Source organism: Podarcis liolepis (assembly GCF_965112155.1).
Source record: "Podarcis liolepis genome assembly, chromosome: 6".
Taxonomy (NCBI): domain Eukaryota; kingdom Metazoa; phylum Chordata; class Lepidosauria; order Squamata; family Lacertidae; genus Podarcis; species Podarcis liolepis.
In genome coordinates, this window is record NC_139559.1 from 69,305,837 (window position 1) to 69,326,911 (window position 21,075).

The 21,075-nt window shown below is 43.7% G+C and overlaps 1 protein-coding gene and 1 long non-coding RNA gene across 6 annotated transcripts in view; one reads left to right on the forward strand and one right to left on the reverse strand.

The window, feature by feature from the left end:
* Window positions 1–510: 510 nt before the first annotated feature.
* The window catches only part of TTLL7 (tubulin tyrosine ligase like 7), a 71,730-nt gene continuing 51,165 nt past the window's right edge, over window positions 511–21,075 (reverse strand). For all 5 annotated transcript variants that reach the window (XM_083510638.1, XM_083510639.1, XM_083510637.1 and 2 more), the window contains 5 exons: window positions 19,120–19,248; window positions 16,319–16,399; window positions 10,850–11,010; window positions 8,913–9,086; window positions 511–820 (listed from right to left, as the gene is read on the reverse strand). In XM_083510638.1, the coding sequence (XP_083366764.1) occupies window positions 706–820; window positions 8,913–9,086; window positions 10,850–11,010; window positions 16,319–16,399; window positions 19,120–19,248 (660 nt within the window). In that variant the 3' untranslated portion in view covers window positions 511–705. The remainder of the gene's footprint in view (window positions 821–8,912; window positions 9,087–10,849; window positions 11,011–16,318; window positions 16,400–19,119; window positions 19,249–21,075) is intronic.
* Window positions 9,094–11,698, forward strand: LOC310710149. Its single transcript, XR_014527866.1, has 2 exons — window positions 9,094–9,274; window positions 11,496–11,698. It is a non-coding gene; the product is annotated as an uncharacterized lncRNA (long non-coding RNA).

The window sequence follows — 21,075 nt, forward strand, 5'->3', positions numbered from 1 at the left end:
TACTGGCTGGGACTTCTAGGAAATGGGAGTCCAACATCAATCTGGAGGGTAACGCATTGGCTCCCCTTGCTATACTTTGCCATGGTTCTCGATATGGGAGGAGATAGTTTTCCATTGTCCGCCTTCCATTAAAGCCAATGAGAGAAAAACTCCCTCTGCCGAGTCTGTGGCTGACGTGTGTTGCACTGTCGAAAGGAGTGTGGCAGTGGATTAAAGGAGTATATGATATAATGCTAAGTGTGCTCACCCCCCTGAGCTGCCCATGCCCTGACCACATCTTCTTCACCAGTGAAATTACTCCATCAGTTCTGTCAACATATGAGGGGAGTTCAGCTGGTGTATCCGCCTGGCCAAGGGTGTATTTGGCATTCCACCAGCATTTGGGGACGTCTTCCAGATCCTAAAGCTCCTTAAGCCGGTGGATCTTTCGTATAGGATTGCGTCCTTATAGTGACTCCACAGTAGGGAAGGAATTGCTAAGAAACCTACCAAGATCTGGGCATCCGTATCTCTCTGTAAACATTTTGAGAAGGTTTATTACATTTCCAGAAAGGTTAGGTGTTTACAGCAGGTTTTTGCGCTACATTTTTATATACTGTAATAAATATATAACAGTGCCTGGGTTCAGTTCCATCGCACATTTGAAATTGAGAAGAAAAAAATAAAATAAATTGCCCATTATATATAACAACATTCCCTTTCGCTTCATGAGTGGTCGTATCTAGGTGTAAACAAAACGGAGCGAGTCATTCCAGATGAGCTACATCCAAAACCGGTGGAGGGTTTCATGATGAACTGCAAAGGCCCTGGCAGTGAGTACCTGAAAGAAAGGAAGGAAAGCATGAGAATTCAACAAATATATTCATTTCAGTAACATGAAATCGCTGAACAAGGGCACAACCTAGTAGAGGGATGTGTACTGGTTCCTTATAAGAACCCCTGCAGCATCAGTAAAATAATACCTTCATTTATTGGCTGGCTAAAATAAAGGTGTTAAGTTACTGGTACTGTGATTTTTAGGCACATCTAAGGGCAGAACGCTACCACATCCAAGCACGTGGAGATGAAGAGGTGTGGTGGGCACATGCTAGGTAGAATACAACCATCTATTTTTTTAAAAAAACCAAAACAAAACACAGAAGTTGATTTCTTGTTTCCCACCCTAGTGTGACCCTGATTTGGAAGCCTCTGCAACATGAGCACCTTGTCTTCAACTGTGAAGTGGTACTCCATCTACAGCAGCGGTTCTCAACCTGTGGGTCCCCAGATGATGTTGGACTATAACTCCCATCATCCCTGAGCTCTGGCCTTGCTAGCTTGGGGTGATGGGAGTTGTAGTTCAACAACATCTGGGGACCCACAGGTTGAGAAAAGCTGATCTACGGTCTTGTAGATATCGCCAGGACATCACATGCAGGATCAGGATGCTTCTTCTGCCCCAAACAGACATGCCTTATTGAGGAGCTGATCAGTAATAAATCCCTATCTGTGAGAGGTATGCCTGCCCATTTAGGAGATTCATCTCTTTGGGGAGGGTTTTCTTGCAGGATATGCGTATGTTGGTCAGTAATGTTCAACTCTAGGGTGGGGAACCTCTCAGCTTCCAGATGTTGCAGGAGTACAACTCCCTAATCATTGCCTGTTGTGGCTGGGGCTTAAAGCAGTTGGAGTCCAACAGCAACTGGGGGGGGGGGTGTCACAGGTTACTCTTGCCACTACTCTCTGCTCTGCCCCACTGGCTGCATTTGAAACAATGGACCAAAATATCCCCAAACATAAGAAACTGAAACAAGTTTTGCCTCGTGCAAAACACTCCTCCAAGAGGCGTTTGCATGCCAGAGTAGCACATATGTTCATATAATGTGGTGGCCCTCCAAAACCTTTGGACTACAATTCCCATCAGCCCCATCCAACGATGAAAGATGATGGGAACTGGAGTCTAATAAAATTTGGAGGCTGGGGAAGGCTGATATAACTATACACTTACATTTAACAGCTCTATTTCTTTGGTCTTGGGGGAGTGAAGCAGGCCAGTTAGTCAATGGGGGATAAAGGGACTGGCGTGAAATGTCTGGGCTGCTGGATTTTTTTTTTATTATTATTATTTTGCATTCATTTTAATGTAAAGTTTGCTTTACATTTGAAAAACTGGGCATTTGAAACTCAAAGAAGTCCTGGCCAATTTTTTATGATTTGCAATTGCAAGGTTATGAACATTGTTGATCTAACTTGCATTCAATTAAATTTTGTCTCCATGCCGACATAGCAACACAGGGCAATGGGTATGTAACTATTATAAATAACTATTATACCTAAAAACTATTATACCAATCTGGGGAAAGAGGGGAGGGTTTTTTTACGTTTCACAAACCTCCCTCAACACAGAGGACTAGAAGGATGTTTACTTCTGCTGCAATCCTATACCCGCTTATTGGGGAATAAGTCAATGAGGCTAACTTCTGGAAAGAAATATATAGAATTCAGCTGTTAAATCTCTCCCTGCTATGCTAATTTCCTAAGTATAAGGGATTTCAAATATGGCTGAGCATTCAAGTGGGCATTCCTCCCACCTGCTTTGAAGTTGTACAATCCCAAAAGGGATGTACCACCACATGCCCAACAGGTAGGTCTTTTATCAGTCGAGGAGGATGGAGAAGAAAATCCGAGTGGAGATAAGTCAAGAAATTTGGGAGACGGGTGAAGGCTTCAAAGTGTTAATCACTCTGGAGAAGGGAAGGTGGGAGATGGGACATTGTTGAGCTGAGATTGAAGGGGAGATTTTTTAAAACAACAACATCATAGTGCAATGTATTTGTTGCCTGCAGAGCCAAGTCATTCCACACCTGTCATCTAGGGGCATCCTCCACACTTAAGTGTGATAGACTCGCATGCAACCTCGTATATGCACGGAACCAGGAAATGATTAAATAATTCAATCCAAACCTGGAAATGGGGAAAGAGACCTGGAGAGTCTTTGTGCCTCATAAGGAGACCCTCCCCAGAGCCTGAAGAGGATGTCAGTGAAGGGGGAGGAAGCCCCAAAGAGACCAGAGGCTATCTAGTTGTGGATATTTTTGGATACAGTCTTTTGGGTATAGATTGAAGAGAGAGCGACGGAGAGGATGTTTAGAGGGTGCTCCCCACCTTTCGCGATTTCACTTAGGCACGTGGGGGCCCGGAAGTGGGGTGATGCCTGTACTCCACAGCAAGAGCCAGTCTCACCAAGTATTTCAAAGATGCATTCCTAGCAGTGTAAGAATGTTGGTGCCCGTGCCATAAGCGCTGCCCACTTGAAAAGGCCTCCTCTGGACCCTTCTGCACTTGGGAAATGCTAATCACACTGGTCAGTTTCAACACCTCGAAGACACGAGCAGCTTCTTGGAATCCACCCGGCACTTACAACCTCCCCCCCCCCTTTTTTTAACAGGGAATGCTGAAAATATACTCCCCTCCAGGTCACATATGCCTCACATGGAATTCACCTTTCCACCCCTGCACTCAAACCACAAATTGTGGTTTCTGCGAAAAGACCATCTTTAACCCCAGCTACTGCACTCAGTGTGGCTGTCCTTGTGTAGTGTCCAGCATCTCTTAGGACAAGAGACACAAGACTTCCATCTGTACCAAATGCCTGCACAATTTTTGTACTGCTTTCTGAACTTTAAAAAACAGCCACCCTCTGCCACATCAGCCATATCTATATTGATCATCCATCCATCCCTCTTCCAATTCAAGAACCATTCCTCCAGTTTTGTCACACAATGGAATGCTTAACTCTCTTCTCTATTTTTATATAAAGGGGCAACCGGGCTTCTGTCTCCCTTTATCTTGCTGCAGCAGCAACAGGATCAGGTCGAGCAAGGGCAAAGAACTAAGGATCAAGCAGTTCCCGTTACGAAAATAAACAAATGCCCGCGCAAAGCCCTACAAGCCAGAAACGCCATTAACACATTTAGGTACATTAGACTAAACCGGACTGTTATTTAATGAAGTTGTGACATAACCACCACCTCATTATCATGATTTTAGCAAATTGCTAATTTGCCATTCATCAATGACTACTCTGATTTATTTGCTTAAAAAGCAGGCAATAAGCAGAAGGGGAACTGGAATAAAATCATACAAACAATAATTTATCACGCATTGTCTAATGATCACCCTTTAATCTATTTCCCATTACGGATGTACTATAATTACGGGCAGTTATTAGATAAATGCGCCAAAAGTACATAAAAATAACACCTACACTAAGTGGAAGCTGCGTGACGAGCAATGCATTATGCTAGAATTGATTGCCACGACCGCACATAAATAGAGCCCACTGTTAGAAAAGGGTTACATCATGGAATGGGAGCCCTATTGATGAATGAATACTGAGCACACTCTGAAACAGTCGCGATGATTAATCCTACAAAATTACTGGGCAGCGCCATGAGACTGTATGATGAAGTCAAGCCATTGCTTCCCAAGGCCTCTCGCGAATTTAATGCAAACAAAGACCCCGTTCTAGTGGGACATTGTGAATGTTCAGGGTTTCCTTCCTACAAGACCAAATCCAACAAAGTGTGTAAAATGGCAGCGTTACTGCCTCAGGGTGCATTCAAAGACCATTAAATAGCCAATGGAAAGACCGTATTCTTTCTAATGTCACTAGGTTAGGGAGGAATTCTGAGTTACACCAAAGTGTGTGTGTGAGTGGGGGGAGCTCTGTAAAAAGTTGAAAAATAAAAGGGAGGGTGTTTTTAAGAAATCACACTGTCCTTACAAATGAAACAACCCTCTCCGTGGGATTTCAGCAGGCGGGGTTCAATACAAGAGGTATCTTCATGCTTCTTGTGAATAGATGACGGTTAGCTACAGTGCGTAAGGCTGATCTGTTTGATCCGAGCACATAATTTCCATTAAAATAATTCCCTTTTACATTAATGATGAAAAGCAAGAACAATCTTTGGTCACAGCTGATCAAAATTAGATTACTTCTCTACTGTGATAGCATATTAATACCACACATGTTTTGTTTTGCCGCAGCAGAGTTCTCTCTGCCCTACCAAATACTTCTCTCTCTTTTTTCCAGCTGGAATTAATTTACTTCCACGCTGGTGGAAAGAATTACACGATAAAACAGCAAGCAAACTTCGGGTACCCGAGGAACAGGTCTGACACCTATTGTCTCGAATAATGCTAAAGCAGCCAGCTCAGCCTTAAGAAGGTTTTTGGATTTATAACTCTGCAAATAGATGCAATCTGTAGGAATTGCAGGTATCGGTTACCTACAGGAATTAAAATTGCTGCCCTGAATGCTCCCAAATAGCCTGGGCAAAGGTATTAAGCAGCATAAGCCATAACACTCCATGTCAATGCCTTTAGGTCGCAACCACTGGTTAACCAGCGTTCCAGATGTCAAAAGGCTAAACTTCCCTTCAAAGCAGAAGCACTTTTATAGCTCCATGTTGATTCACTCCACCCATGCTCAAAAACAGCTGACTTAAGAGCCACCACAGATAATGGGTGGTATCCAACTAACATGTCCGGTCAGCTCAAGGATTTATGCTTGTGCAACAAGACTTCCCTTCCCTTGTCTCATCCCCACCCCCATCCCACCCGCGCACACTATGCACTTCCCCTCATCAGCTTCAGAGGGTTGGGGAAACCCTGGAACAGATTTAAAGCATTTACACCTGAAAGTGTACACTCATCAAATGCACACTATATTATAGGCATCCCTACAGGCAGCTGTGGTTGCAACTGCCTCCTGACTTTATGTGCAGTGTCTTGTAACATGGCCCTCAGCTGAACTGAACGGGTTGGAGAAAAGGGATTCTAAAAATAAAAATGAAAAAAGGCGCCACACTTGGCATAAGAAAGGCAAAGGGGAGTTCCTCAGGAGCAAGCCTAAACTCTGCTCCATTAAAGATCTTCATTAGTCCTTGTAGGCCAAGGGTGGCTCATGTAATCCACAAACAGCACCAAGTTAGGAAGCATCTTTGAAGAGAGGGATCAAGATGCAGAAATAAGGACAAGGATGGAGATGTCGTGCAGAATAAATGAGCTGAAATAACAGAAATGGATTAATACGACAGTGCAAAGCGTAACTCGGTGCAGGAGGGAGCCAGTGCCATTTTTAAAAGCCAGCTATTCAGGCACTGCAGTAATGTTTTCTCTGCAATTTTTTTCACAAGATTTATATACCGCTTAGACTGTAATAAAACCTCAAACCAGTTTTAGGGGAGGCCACTCGAGGACATAGAAGAACGTTCACCCTGTGCCTGCACACAGATGTGTCATTTGCACCTACACAGATAGCTGGATAGAAATTAAACTGGAGTCAAACTTATGCAGAGTGGTAGAGCAGTACGAAGTTCAGCAAAAACAAAACAAAAAAACCTTCCTGAATTACATGTTGAGAACCCTGCATTTCGAAACCCTTAGATCAGGTATGGCCAAACTTGGCCCTGACAAATGTTTTGGGACTACAATTCCCACAATCCCTGACCATCCCTGTTAGCTAGGGATGATGGGAGTTGTAGTTCCAAAACATCTGGAGGGCCAAGTTTGACCAGCCTTGCCTTAGATGAACAAAAAGAAGGTACCTTATTTAGAGACAAACCACCGAGCCATATAGCCTAATCCTGTCTCTTTCAACAACCAGCAATCCAACACTCTCTTTTCACTGACGATGTCAAGACCTTATTATGCAAAAAAATGCCTAGCATCAAAAAACGACAGCCCATTTCCCAAATGCTCATTCGTCCATGAATGAGCACTTCCACACCCAAATCTGATTTTGGCCATTTCAAGTTTACGATCTGTGAGACCTAAATTTGTCTTTTTGTGTAGTTTTGTTGTGCATGGAAAAAAGGAGGTGGGAAGAGAAAGTAGACACATACTTTCCTATGCCCACTTGAAAAGCAGTTTGGCGAATGCACCTAGAAAACTATCTGTTTTCCCTTCAATAAGAGCAGAAGCAGCCACGCTAGAATCCAGTCTTGAGATCCGAGAATCGACAAGCGACGATTAAAACTCATTTCCAATGGAAATGCTGGCGACTAAATGCATGGTTGGTTAACTGCCAGGAAGAAATGGAAATGGGACATATAACACTAAAATTTCTGAGTATTTAAGGGTGGGGGGCCATTTTGCAGATAGGAAGTTAAGGAGAGGAATCCAATGAGCAGGTCTCAAAATGCTTTGGGTCTTATCACAAGATAAGCAGGTTTAGAGAAACAGGAATTCCATTTCCTCTCCTCCTGTACCCCCTCAAAAAACAACAACCATGCAACAGAGGGTCCCTCAGCACTCTGGAGCCTATTTTGAGGGCATTTGGGGAGCTGAAAAGGACGGAAGAGGAAGCTGTGTTGCATTCATGGTAGTCCGTTGTGAAAGAGGAGCTACAAGGCTGTTGCATACAGCTCTTGTAGGTCAGCTATAAGATGGTGGAATTCTGATCCCAAGAGACCAGTGCTCATCCCTGTCATCTTTCCCAAGGCAAATAAGAGTGTTTCTTTTTAAGCTAGGGTTTTCTGTGAATTACTAGTGGAGCTGCTCTTCCTCTCCTCCTCAGTTTGTTTGGGGAATTATTATTATTTTAAAGCCAATGTGTGATATGGCATGGTCATTTCGAAAAGCATGATGTTGCTACTTTATCCCTGCTTTGCATATTCTGCCGGTTTTAAACTTAGGCCGCATCCAAAAGAACCACGAGTTACAGGGTTTCGTCAGGAAGCTAAGGGACAGGCACCAAGTGGAAACAAAGCAGTAGGACACCAGGTGCGAACCCAACACCTTCATGAATACAGTGGTACCTCGGGTTAAGTACTTAATTCGTTTCGGAGGTCCGTTCTTAACCTGAAACTGTTCTTATCCTGAAGCACCACTTTAGCTAATGGGGCCTCTTGCTGCTGCCGTGCCGCCGGAGCACGATTTCTGTTCTTATCCTGAAGCAAAGTTCTTAACCTGAAGCACTATTTCTGGGTTAGCAGTGTCTGTAACCTGAATCGTATGTAACCTGAAGCGTATGTAACCTGAGGTACCACTGTGCTGAATGCACAATAATGGGTGTTGTGTGTTTTTTAAAGATGTCTGGCAGGGCCCTCAATCTCACACACAAATGAAGCACCAGCTAAAGAAAAACAAACTCACACTTCACATAGCCTGGAGTGGTTTTGCATCGAAAGGCTCCCTCATGTGGTGGAAGCACTCCATGACTTATGAGAAAGTCTAGACAGGAGACTGGCAGAGTCCCACACTTGTTCCTGGCAGTTCTAGAATGGCTCTCTGGGACTCATGGTCCTTTCCGACCAGGCAAGACAGTGCTTCTAAGCCATCACTATGTGTGCTTCAGGGCTGATTTGATGAGTGCGCAGAAGAACATATTCATTTAAAATCAGGGGTGGGGAACCTGTGGCCCTCTATAGACTTCAAGCCCCATCCTCCCTGACCACTGGCTGGGTGTGATGGAAGTTGGGAATCCAACATCTGAGGGAGGGCCGCATATCCCTCACCCCATTTATATGGGCCTGTTGTTCCACAGTCTGTTTTCGTGAGGGAAGAAATGAGCAAGCTCCCTTGCAGTGGATTGCCATACGCTAAACCAGGGTTTCCCAAACTTGGGTCTCCAGCTGTTTATGGACTACAACTCCCATCACCCCTAGCTAGCAGGGCCAGTGGTCAGGGATGATGGGAATTGTAGTCCAAAAAACAGCCAGAGACCCAAGTTCGGGAAACCCCAAAAGTATGCCCTGTAAACAACTGTTAGGCTGAAACATCTGTTGATGTGTTATTTGTGTGCTTTCCAACCTGAGATTGAAAAAAAAAAAATTAAAATACATAAAGCAACCTAATCAAATCCTTGCCACCCTGCATTGCAATGAATGTTAGATTATACGAAGCCAAAATAAAGGAGGTGTGCATACCTTGTGTCATCCCAGTCTGGGTAAACTCCAGTGAGGGACCCTCTGGAATCGGCAGAGTATTTGTAAACCACTAGCAGGCACTGTTTACAAAGATCTACTATTCGTTGGCAACACTGGATCTGATCGTCAGTCACCGCTTCTGTGCTTCTACTGAATATCGTCTCCCAGGAGCTCCTGTTGGCATGGAAACAGACATGACCTCATGTTTTCTGTCACAAATGGCAATCTAAAAGCTTTCCTGCTCTACAGGAGAGATTTAGCCATGGAAGAAGGAAGAGGAATAATGCACGACCTTGCCCGTTTACAGTAAAGAGCCTACCCTATTTCACCAGCAGACGGTAGGAAATATAAAACACAAATGAGTAAGTTAACCTTCGGCTTTCGGGGGGGGGGGAGAAGCCCACAAGCCAGTCGTTTGGCGAGCGTCTCGAAGCTTCAATGGCAGAACCCTTTAGTGTCGGCAGAAGATACACCACATCGTCGCTTTCATAAAATGAGGGCGCAGCTCAAAGGTTTGTGCAACCACCTGAAGTCTCCGATGGAGCATCATAACAGTTGCTAAACAAAAGCATGACTGGAATATAGACCTTCATGTTGGACAGCCATTATATTAGCTTATAAAGGGAACAACAAAAGCAATGTTTCACTGGAATAAAAAAAACAACAACCCTAAATGTGATGTGTCTGTAAAGGATCCTTGCTGCTGAGTTGGATCCTCTGGAGAAGCATCCAACTGGATAAGCTTTGGTTGTTACATGCCAGACATAAGAGCGGGTGGCCCAGTTTTTGCTCAGCGGAGTCACAAAGCTTGCCCTTCTATTCTTACCAATAGATTTCCCAATAAATTGGTCTGATACGTGGACCAATAGATCCCAACTCTGGCTGCTTGGAAGCCTATTTTGGCATTGTTGTTTAGTCGTTTAGTTGTGTCCGACTCTTCATGACCCCATGGACCAGAGCACGCCAGGCACTCCTGTCTTTCACTGCCTCCCGCAGCTTGGTCAAACTCATGCTGGTAGCTTCGAGAACACTGTCCAACCATCTCGTCCTCTGTTGTCCCCTTCTCCTTGTGCCCTCAATCTTTCCCAACATCAGGGTCTTTTCCAGGGAGTCTTCTCTTCTCATGAGGTGGCCAAAGTATTGGAGCCTCAGCTTCACGCTCTGTCCTTCCACTGAGCACTCAGGGCTGGTTTCCTTCAGAATGGATAGGTTATCAGCCCTGAGTGCTCACTGGAAGGACAGATCCTGAAGCTGAGACTCCATTTTTTAAGCGCTGTTTAATAAATATGTGCATGAACTGATGTTTACCAGAGAGAGTATTTGTGCAAACATGCTTAGGGTTTCACGGCCGGTCTCTCCCAAAAGATAATGTACTCCACAGTTGCCTTTTCTTCGCCACTGGTGCTCTAATGGCCGGGGGTGGGGTGGGGAGAAGCAACTCAAAAGTGGATTGAAGGAAGATTTGGATCCTGCATATTCCCTCAACACATCCCTAAGAAGGGAGGGGAAATAAATATGCCAGGCCCTGGAGCTGCCACACTTCTTTCCCGTCCAGCCACACATACACATGCCTCTCTTGCCCAAGCCAACATCCACTTTGCCTGCCATAGGGACAGAGCAGCGGGGATTCTGGTTGCAAAAGTTAAGGCAGCCAAGCAGTAAAACACCCTAATCTGTGCGGTCTCAGCTCAGACCATTACATCGAACAGGACACAGATGCTGAGGAGTCCAAGGAGGTCTCACCCATCCTTATCAAAAGTTCTAAACCATCACCATTCTAGGACCGGAAGAAAATTCTGAGAACAGTTAAGATTTAGTAAGGAACTCACTATGAGAAAATAATAATAATAAAGCCGCAGCAGAGACAAGACAAAAAGAATGGTGCTTTTAAGTTAAGGAAAGCCATGACAGTTACAAGGTAATATATTGCTTCTTACCCTGAATTGCAGAAACAGTTCCACAGACCTTGACCATGGCTCCATAGCAGGCGATTAAACACACGATTAAGGAGTCGGTACAAATGTAAACATTCAACATCTGAAACTCCCCAGACACGCTGCAGAACTGAGCGGGTGCTCGCTTTCACAATATCTAAAACCTGGAAAAAGAATTATAGTAAGCAGATGAATAAATAAATTAAGGACTACTTTAAAAAACAAAAACTCAAAGACCAGTGTTGTGCCAGCAAGCCTCTAGGAATAAATACTTAAAATACCAAAGCCAAAACGACGACGATGAAAGGCTAGGTTTTAAAATTTGACACATGGTTATGGCAAGTCCCTGCAATCAAAACAAATGAGATCAGATCAAAATTTTATTAGGCGTGTGAAGAACATTTTATCTCACCCATTTGCGAAGAGAATAACAAAAGTACTTTTTGTGGCTAGGAAAGGGATACTCATAAGGAGGATGAACAGGTTTCGACAAACTCTGCATACACTTTGATTTCTCTGAATTGTGTATCAAAACTTTCTGCTAATCACAACTAATCACTCCCACAGGGGAGCTTCCAGACTTACATAATTTGAGTGGTGAGCCCATTTACCATGTTTTACTGAGATGTGTTTGGGTTTTTTCTTAAAGGATTGACTTCAAAGCAACCCCATTCTTCCTGTTTTTCAGCCTAAAGCAGGACTAAGAATCCTGCAATGTCAAGAGGACAATTCCCCTCCGTCTCCAGAGCAAGTTTTCAACTTTTACAAAAACCTGAAATGCTTCTGTTGGCTGCATTTGCAGGCGTTCTTTGTTTTTAAATAAAGCAAGGAATGAACGTTCAGTTGAATTAATTTTGTGCTGCACTTTGTTGTTGTTTTTTTTAAAAAAGGCAAACAGCCTGTGCTTGACACACAGAGGAAGGAACGAAATAACCAAGCAATTAATTAGCACTTCATTTGCTGATCATTATATTGCCGGCATTTTAAGCACAGGTAAAAAAAGGGCTCGCCCCGTTGAGAAAATATATATTTCCGGTTCCTGTTTTCTGTTACTCGAGTACCGGGAGGAGGTCTCCTGGTGGGACAGAACGACAGCAATAGCCCCCAAACAACAGCAGCACTGCTGCTTACTAGTAGTAAGAGGAGGGAGAGGGAGGGGCGAGAGGGAGAGGAGACGTCAGGGCTGCTTGAATGAATGCACCACTGCGAGGACCAGATTGGCTCTGCCAAGGCATTCGCACAGCCCCTACCTAACCCCATTTTCTCCTGGTAGGTGGCAGACGATGCTGCTGTCAGGAATCTATTGCTGTGGCTCGCCCCTCTGGGAGAACCACTCCTCTTCTGCACCTACCCTTAATTGCATTTTACAGACTAGCACTACAGTGCTTGTTTTCGAAGTTTCAGTGCTGTCTTTCCATCTAAAATAGTGCCCACATCCAGTTTAACAGAAGGAAACAATGGTCTAATGTAGCCAAACCCTATACCGTGGTACCTCGGGTTAAGTACTTAATTTCTTCCGGATGTCCGTTCTTAACCTGAAACTGTTCTTAACCTGAGGCACCACTTTAGCTAATGGGGCCTCCTGCTGCCGCCGTGCCGCCGGAGCACGATTTCTGTTCTCATCCTGAAACAAAGTTCTTAACCTGAAGCACTATTTCTGGGTTAGCGGAGTCTGTGACCTGAAGCATATGTAACCTGAAGTGTATGTAACCCGAGGTACCACTGTACACTATTTTTAAAAAAACAAACAAACTGAACTGGGAATTTCTTACCACTGTGTTTGGCTTATAAGAGAAGCCGGGGAGAAAAGAGCTGCTAGGTTCTCGCATAAACTCTAATTTGCTTTTCCATTTTTTGTGTGTATTTCAACATGTACCACACAGTTACCAAGCTCAATCCAATCTTTTCTGCCATTCAGCATAGTTCTACCTCTTTTTCACAACCCAGATAATAATGTAACTGTGGGCCATAGGGCTGGTTTCTTGGACTAAGGTTGCAATGCCAAACCCGCTTACTTGGGAACAAGCACTAAAGAACTCAGTGGGACTTACTTCTGAGTAAACATCTATGGGATTGTTCTGTGAGTGGCATAGCAAGGGGCTTTAAACAGCGTGTGAACTTTTGCTACAGGAATCTACCCCGGGGATACATGCAGAGCTTGGGAAGATAAATTGAAACTCCCTTCACATGAAATCAACTCACTTTGCCTTAGGACACTAGCTTCCTCATTTCAATTCATTTCAGTGTGTTGACTACAAGTCACTGACTCAGTTCTTGGCACAATTAACTTATCAATTCCAATCTTCTGTAAATGAGGGTTAGAGGTTCATAGGCTAAACGCTGGACCAACAGCTTCCACTCAACATCAAAATGTGAAACCATAAGCATAAGATGATTGCAGGGACCGTTCTGTGCCTCTAAGGCTAATTGCATATGAATTTAACTAAAGATTCTGATTTCAAGAGGAACTTATTTAGGAAGGCATTCAGCCAAAAAAGCAGGGGGAGGGAAGCTGGCAGGGTGGGGAAGGTAAATTAGCACTTCTTAAATAGACCAATATAGACGGATGTCAGGATGCACAGAAGCCTGAACATCCACAGGTAAGTTTATATACAATGTATAGGAATTAAGATTCACAAGGGGAAAGGCCACTGCACATTTTTTGCAATTGTGTTTTCTATTGTGATCTCCACCCTCTGCGAAAAGAAAGGATATTTTGCCCCCAAACATGAAAGATTGTAGAACAGCATGCATATATGCTTTATAACTACAATATGATGTCATTTATAAAAGAAAAAGAAAGAAGTAGTCCTTTTTTCTTTTTTTTTACTTCCCTGCAAATTGCAGATTACAGTTGTAATAGGTATGAGTTACTCGTGCATAAACTGGTGCCTTTCTTGGTTAATTTGCCTTGTTAAACCTTTCTGACTGCACAGCCCCTTCTCATCGTGGCTGCCTCAGTCACTGGCAGAATCCGTCAGTGGGCGTTTCTTGAACCTCTTCCAGCATAAAAGTTGTTTGACACCCAGTCTCCTCCTCCTCTCACTGCGCGGGAGTCTTCTGTGCAGGGAGGGCGTGGGTAGCGGAGGACCTGGGCTCTCCTCACGGATGTCCAGTGAAGAGTCCTGGAGCCCTCTCTCCAATTCCCCCGTCTGCCCCCCTTTATCCCTGGTGTTGCGCTGATTGGCTTCCCCCTCTACTGAGCTGTTTCTCCCCCTGCTGCTGGGTCCTTCGCCAGCATCATCTGGGAGCCTCCCCTTCGCCTCTTGCTCCGGTGTCAGTTCCCTGACAACAGTCAAGATGAAAGGTGCCGAAATCGGAATACAAAACCCCCAAGGCAGGCCCACAGACCGCACTGTGAACCCTACTCATGCAGAACCTTCATGAGAACAATCTCTCCACATTTAAGCGCCTACACAAGGAAGCCTTCCCCTTTTGATCCATCTCTATTTTTTTATGGCAGGCAGATTGTGAGGCCTGCTTTGCACAGCCATTTTTACAGGACTCAACTGTGGCTGATATTAACAGCTCTGCTTGTGAGTGGAAGGGATACGAAAGTCCTGAGATCCGCTCCCACAATGATCACATGTACCTCCTGTGCGCAAGGACCAGGAGAAAACTCTCGCCTAACTACCCAAGCTTGCAAGATAAAACCTGCACATAGTTTTCTTGCTAAGGTGACTTGCTCAAGTCATCCCGCCATTTGTCCAACTATTAATACTTTCCAATGTACTGCACCTTTGTACATCTTCTGGGCAATAATACGTCGTCTCCAGCATTGCATCCTTGGGAAAATGCGCACAGGCACATTCTCAGATTATCCGTGTTGCCCAGAAGATGTGCAAAAGCCTGCTGGAGAATGCATGCGTTGAATCAGGAAATGTGCATAACGACTGTCCATGGACAAACAATGTGCATATTCTCCTCGATAATATGTGCATATTAGTCATTCAGCTCCACCTTACCCCTAACACATAAACCAGCAGGTGATGGACCATTTAGTGTATCTGCCAGGTCACTCTGCAGCCAGAGTGTCTGCCTCCATTTTATATGCTATGCCACTGCTAGCCACACCCCTTAATTGAAATCTTTAAAAAAAGCCTTCAACTATATTTGTTACTGTCGCCTGCCCTTCTCCCTATCAGTTCCCTTCCCAACTGCTGGCATATGGAGAGGCCGAGCTTCTGTACTTTTGCGTCACGCTCGGAAAACCTTGGGCCTCAAGGTCAATGCGAAACCTTAAGCAATCTGTTTAACTGCATCCTTAAAAATGACTCTGATTGCTCAAAGAGGTTAGGATTAAACACACGGAGAAGCCTACGGCAAGGCACTGCTGCCAAAAGACGTCGAGAGCTCATCAGCGCTTCAGGTAATATTAGCCCCCTGAGTCATCAGGCATGTCTTTGCAAGCTGAACAAAGACATCCGCCATTTGCAGAAGTGCCATTTTTCTTCGTAATGACCTAGTATATCATCTTGACCCAGACTGTGTGCCTGGGGTACCACTTATACTTGTCAGTGGAAAAAAGCAGATACACTTACTGTTTGGGGGGAGGGTGTGTGTGTGTGTGTGTGTGTGTGTGTGTGTGTGTATTCATCCTACACAGAAAACACAGTCTACAGTGCTTTTAAGAACAGCCTTGCACTGGAGAAAACTGGATGGTTGAAAGTGCAATTCTAAAGAGCTATGCAAGAGGAAGCAGAACTACAGACTGCAGAGGAATCAGTGCAATCAGTGAAATACTTCTAACCTAGTAGTTCATAGAATTGTAGAGTTGGAAGGGACCCCAAGGGTCATCTAGTCCAACCCCCTGCAATGCAGGAATATGCAGCTGTCCCATCAGGGGATCAAACCTGCAAGCTTGGTGTTATCAGCACCACGATCTAACCAACTGAGCCATCCAGACTGAGGCCCCCCCAAAAAAACCCTGCTGATGGTGACACTCCAGTTCCTTGGACCAGAGAACTACTTTTGGCTTCCATTACTATAAACCGTGGTTTGTTTAAACTCTTGTTAATAAGATCAAGTCAAGATTACACAGTGGTTTCAGGATCTAATTTGCTCACCAGCTAGAGCTGAAGCAAACCACAGTTTCCAGAGTTCAGGTGCCACAGGGAACAGTGTTGTAGAAATATGATTTTGTTCAAAATAAAAACAGTCTCCTCGTTGTAGGTGTGTCAGAGGAAGGAAAGGGAAAGACCTGTGAACGGGATGCTTATTGCGGATCATTCTTCTAGTGAGGCACCCTGGTTTCTTGCTACATCTGAACTGACCTATGGATTTGGCAACCTAAATGACCTTTTAAAATGGGCATAATACTTACTGCTTCTTACTGACCTTCAAGAATACCAAATTTTTAAAAGTTCAACTGAGATAAGACATTACCAGATAAATGACTAGTGCAGTTAAGAATTCATTAAAGGTGTTATTTCTAATGGCTAACACACAGTGAGAGGAGTATGCGCCACTCACCTTTCTCTGTTTTGCAGAGTCTAGTTTAATTAACCAATATGAAGCCACTTTTGATTTATGGAATTTCCAATTATCCATAATCTGTATAAAAGACCAAAAAAAAAAATCAATTAGAATGATGTTATTTCTGAAATCAAACTACTGCCATAGGTACAATGAGATGTTTCTCCAGCGGTGCAACTGCTCTAATGGGGACAAATGCCAGCCACCATAAAGCAAGGGAAATTACAGCCATGCACATGTGAAAATAGTCTGAAAATAAGCCCATACGGTTAGGGCCAAACTGCGTACCTCCTAATGCGTCCCACTTTTAAAACTGTTGCTTTGTAGCACACATTTGTGGACTGCAAGGTGGGGTTTTTTTAACGTATATTAAAAATACAGGGTTAGTCTTTTAAAAGAGGCCCCGTGGAACATATGTATTCTGTATCCATGGAGCCTCTTTTAAAGGACTCACCCTGTACTTCGCAATATAGAAGCCTGTTAAGGATCTGTAGTTCTACTGAGTGGTATTTCAAGCAGTGCCACCAGATGGTGCAAAGAGTAACTGAGAAAGATGGTGGGGAGTGGTTTAAAAACTAGCCCTACGGATGGTGGGTGAAGAAGGGAGAGGGATCATTTGAAATGTCCCAGTTTACAGTTCAAAGGGAAGGAAGAGCAAAAGGAAAAGGAAAACAATACCGTTACACTATGGATCTTTTCTGCTGCTAAACAACAACAGGAGGAGTAAAAAAACCACTGGGTGAGAACAGCCTAGCAAGGTTGAGAACTAAACTTTTTCCCCCAGGTGTCAAAAAAGGTTATTTATGTATGCCACTACTGCGGCCCGTGTTTCATTAGCAGAAAAATGGAAAACGAGCAAGGTCCCAAGCAAAGAAGAATGGTAACTTAAGTTGACGGAATATGCACAGCTTGCAGACTTAACATATAGAATAAGGGAACAAGAAGAACGTATCTTTAGAGAAGACTGGAAAATGTTTATTGAATCTATGGGATAGAATTGTGTACAGCTGAAAATGCAGGCAGCATTAAGATAAATTCAACAGTGTAAATAAGTTTGACAGATGCAATAATGGAATACTGAATGGTATAGTTTTTGTAAAATATGCAGGGCTTTATGATATGAAAAATGAACCATGGAAAGAGAAGAAGGGAAGCCAGAGATATTTTAAAGATGTAAAAATGAGTACTTTAAAGTGTAAAATGGAAAATTCAATAAAAATTATATACAAAAAACAAAAGGAACTAAACGTTCAAAATGATGCCAACATCAGAAGAAGTGAACCGCAGTGGAGTACATTTGGCATTTTGCAGAAGGTCAAATCAATAGCCTGGAGCCTGTTTTGTCAAAGGTATTAAGAAGTCTGGGAAGGGTGGCAGATCTGATCAACTTGGTACCATCCTGTTAGCTCTCACTGCAATTTCTCCAGCATGTCAGCTGCCTGAACCCTGCCTTCCGTACAATCTTATGGGTAACATAGGGTGCCCATGGGTACGGCCATAGCGGTTGCTGTTAAGGGTGGCATCTAGAGAAAAGTTCTGGCCGTCAGTTGTGAGTGTGGAAACAGCTGCATGTGTGCGTGCCGCAAGCATGCATGGTTTGATAGCCGGCACGGCTAAGGAAATGGCGCAGCTGCCACTTCCACATGGAGGAAACTATGTTGAACTGGCTTTTGGAGGGGCGGGTGCATCTACGAGTCATTGTCTAACCACTGGCCTAAAGTCAGGATCTTCTTCTGCCAGAATCTCAAGAGGAAAAACCTTACATGATCCAGATCTCCAAAGGTGCTTGAAGAACTAACCACGAAACATGGGAAGCTGCTTTATACCAGGTCAGGCTATCTGTCCATCTATGGGAAGCCAACATTTTGTTCTCCTGATGTTGTTGGACGCAAACTCCTATCAGCCCAGTTAGTGCGGCCAATGGCCAGGGATAATGGGAGGACTAACTCACCTACACTGGTCAGTTCAAATGTTAAAAATGTGTTATAAAAATGTGACACTAGAGGGCACTGTGGAGCAGTGATCCGTCGTCAATGGGAAATTGCATTGAGAGATACAGGTTTTTTAAAGTGTTTTTTTCAAATCAGTGTAGATCCAGCTGTAGTCCAGTAATTATCTGGAGAGGACCACATTGGCTAAAATAAATCTGGCTCAATGCTGTTTACTCTGATGGGCAGCCTCTCAAGCAAAGAAAAGTCTTTCCCACCCATTGATCCTTCCCCCCCACCACCACAAGAGATGTGCCTAGCTTCGAAGCTACAGAGTTCCATATGACTCAGGCAAGTAAGCCAAGCCGCGTGGCCCAAGAAGAAGTTTATTGGGATTATTTTATTGTTTTGCTGTGCGTATCCTTATGCTATGTGCTATGTTTTTGTTATTATGCTGTGTGAATTATGTTCTTAATACCCTGGGGGGGTCTTTGGATAAAGGGCAGGATAACAAAAAAAATTGTAACAAAAAAAATTGTCCCGGAGAAAATTCCTTTTGAACGTCAAATCGTGATTTCAGCAAAACTCATCAAGCAGGATAGGTAAGGGCTGGAACAAAGTTTGCTTGGGGATGATAAAGCCCCTTGTTTCTCTGACCATGTTTGCTGCGTGAATGCTTTTCACTGTTACATTACACATACACAGTGATGGCTATGGAGACAGTGTGGTGCAGAGACAGAGGATTCTGCTACTGAATGGGAACCCAGGGTGTGGGTAGGGAACATGCCCTCATTAAAGAGTGTCACCTTTGTAGCCTCGTCGTCAAATAAACACCCAGTTTCTTATAATTTCCCCTTCTCCGATACTCACGTCTTCGAGTATTAATTCTGCGTCTTCATTATTTTTCCCTGGGTATCGGATCTTCATACTCGTGAAAATGACCAGCGTCTCCTTTGTGAGGGCCTCTTCTTGCTCTTTGGCTCTCTGTTGCCTTTCCGTCTGCCAAGAGAGAAGAGGGTTAGCTGGCTGTGTGGCGGGGTGGGATTTCAGAGTCACGTGAGAAGCAGAGGTGAGGAACACTTTTCTTGCTGATTTTCTGGTTCGAAGAACCGAGCGGGGAAATTCAAAACCAAAATACATAAACAAAATGTTGGGATTGCGGGGGGTGAGGGGGGGTATGCTACTGAATTCAATGGATCTTGGATTTCACTGCCTTTTGTGGAAAAGAACCAAAACACAGACACATTCCAGGAGGAGGAGGAGACTTCAGGCAAGGGCATGTTTGTATTGAGCAGTACATTATAGTGCATAAAATGATTAATAATCATAAAATGATTAATAATTAATGCAAGATTTCTAATGCTGAAGCAAGAGATCGTAACGAAGCAATATATAATACTGGACTTAACAACATGCTTTGTAGGATGTGTGTACAGTAAAACGGCTCTGAAAATGATGCAGAATGTATTGCTTTGACATTAGCGTCTGCTTTGCTGGCATTTATATATTCCTCAATATTTATAGCAGTGCCCTAACCACTTTTCTTGGGAGGTAAATCCAATTGATTTAACTGACACGTGTTTCCAACTAAGTGTGTTTGGGATCATCACCTCAGTTTCTGCTGATCTGTGGAAGCGGTATTTAATCTAACAGCAACGACTCACTAAATCTATTTTATCTCACAATTCACAACAAACATTTTATCTTTACCAAATGATTAGTTTTCCAGCAATCTAAAAAATAAATTTAAAAATCGATTTTTTTTCATGCTGTTGGCCAGCTGCAGTACATTATTCTTAATTACACAACAATAACGTAAAACTATAAGCTCGCTGTCAGTATTTAGCCCTCCTACTCTGCAAGTGATTTTGTTCACATTATTAAAAGAAATATGTCTCTTGCTCTGTCAGATAAATAACACGGGCCTTAAGCAGGATCTCTCTACCAGAAGATGTAGCACTCCATTTTTTAAAAAAAGAAGTCACTAAATATTAATTTAAATGGGCATCACATTTTCAGTACATCGTTACAATGACAGAAGGGTTCCATATAGGTGACAGACTTCATTTTAAAGCCTTGTTATACTCTCACCTAGAACCACATTAACTCATGTGAAAAACCTCAGCCGGCTTAAAGATCGCTTTGGGTTACTTTTAACTTTCAATTTTCCATAACAGAAGGTTGTTCTATTTTATTGTTGGTTGCGTTTATTTGCTGCAGTTGCAGTCCTCTGATTATCTCAGGAACCAATTTCTGTTTTTATCCTATCCTATAAGCCTCCATTGGGGTCCCATAGAACCATGAGGTCATAATAAAAATGTCAACGTACATACACGGCCACACGGAATGATTCAGTCACCTCACACATTTGCTCCCTCACCACAGCAAGCAGGAAGCCAGCCTCTGGAGAGTGAGAACAGCCTACAAAACCTGGAGCTACAGATAGAATCACAGAATCTTAGAGCTAGAAGGGACCCAAGGGTCATCTAGTCCAACCCTCTGCAATGCAAGGATCTCAGCTAAAGCATTCGGCTTTAAGTGATGATTCCCATCCCCTCTGCAGTCCCAAACCTGGGTTGAGTACCAAAGCTCCACATGCGCTGGCCTCCAGCTCCACAATGTCATGTCCCTGGGGAGAAGGCCTATGGAGGAAGGCAGGCTGTTCGTTGCAGCACCACGGAGAGCTACTAGTGAGCAACTTGCTCCAGCTAAGTTTGGCAGAAAACTGATCCCCTTTGACCTTCTGTCTCCAATCCACCTCTCCTAGCCTCTGTCCCCTTGTGGAAAAGATAGTCTCTCCAAGGGCCAACCCTCTGGTCTGAAGAT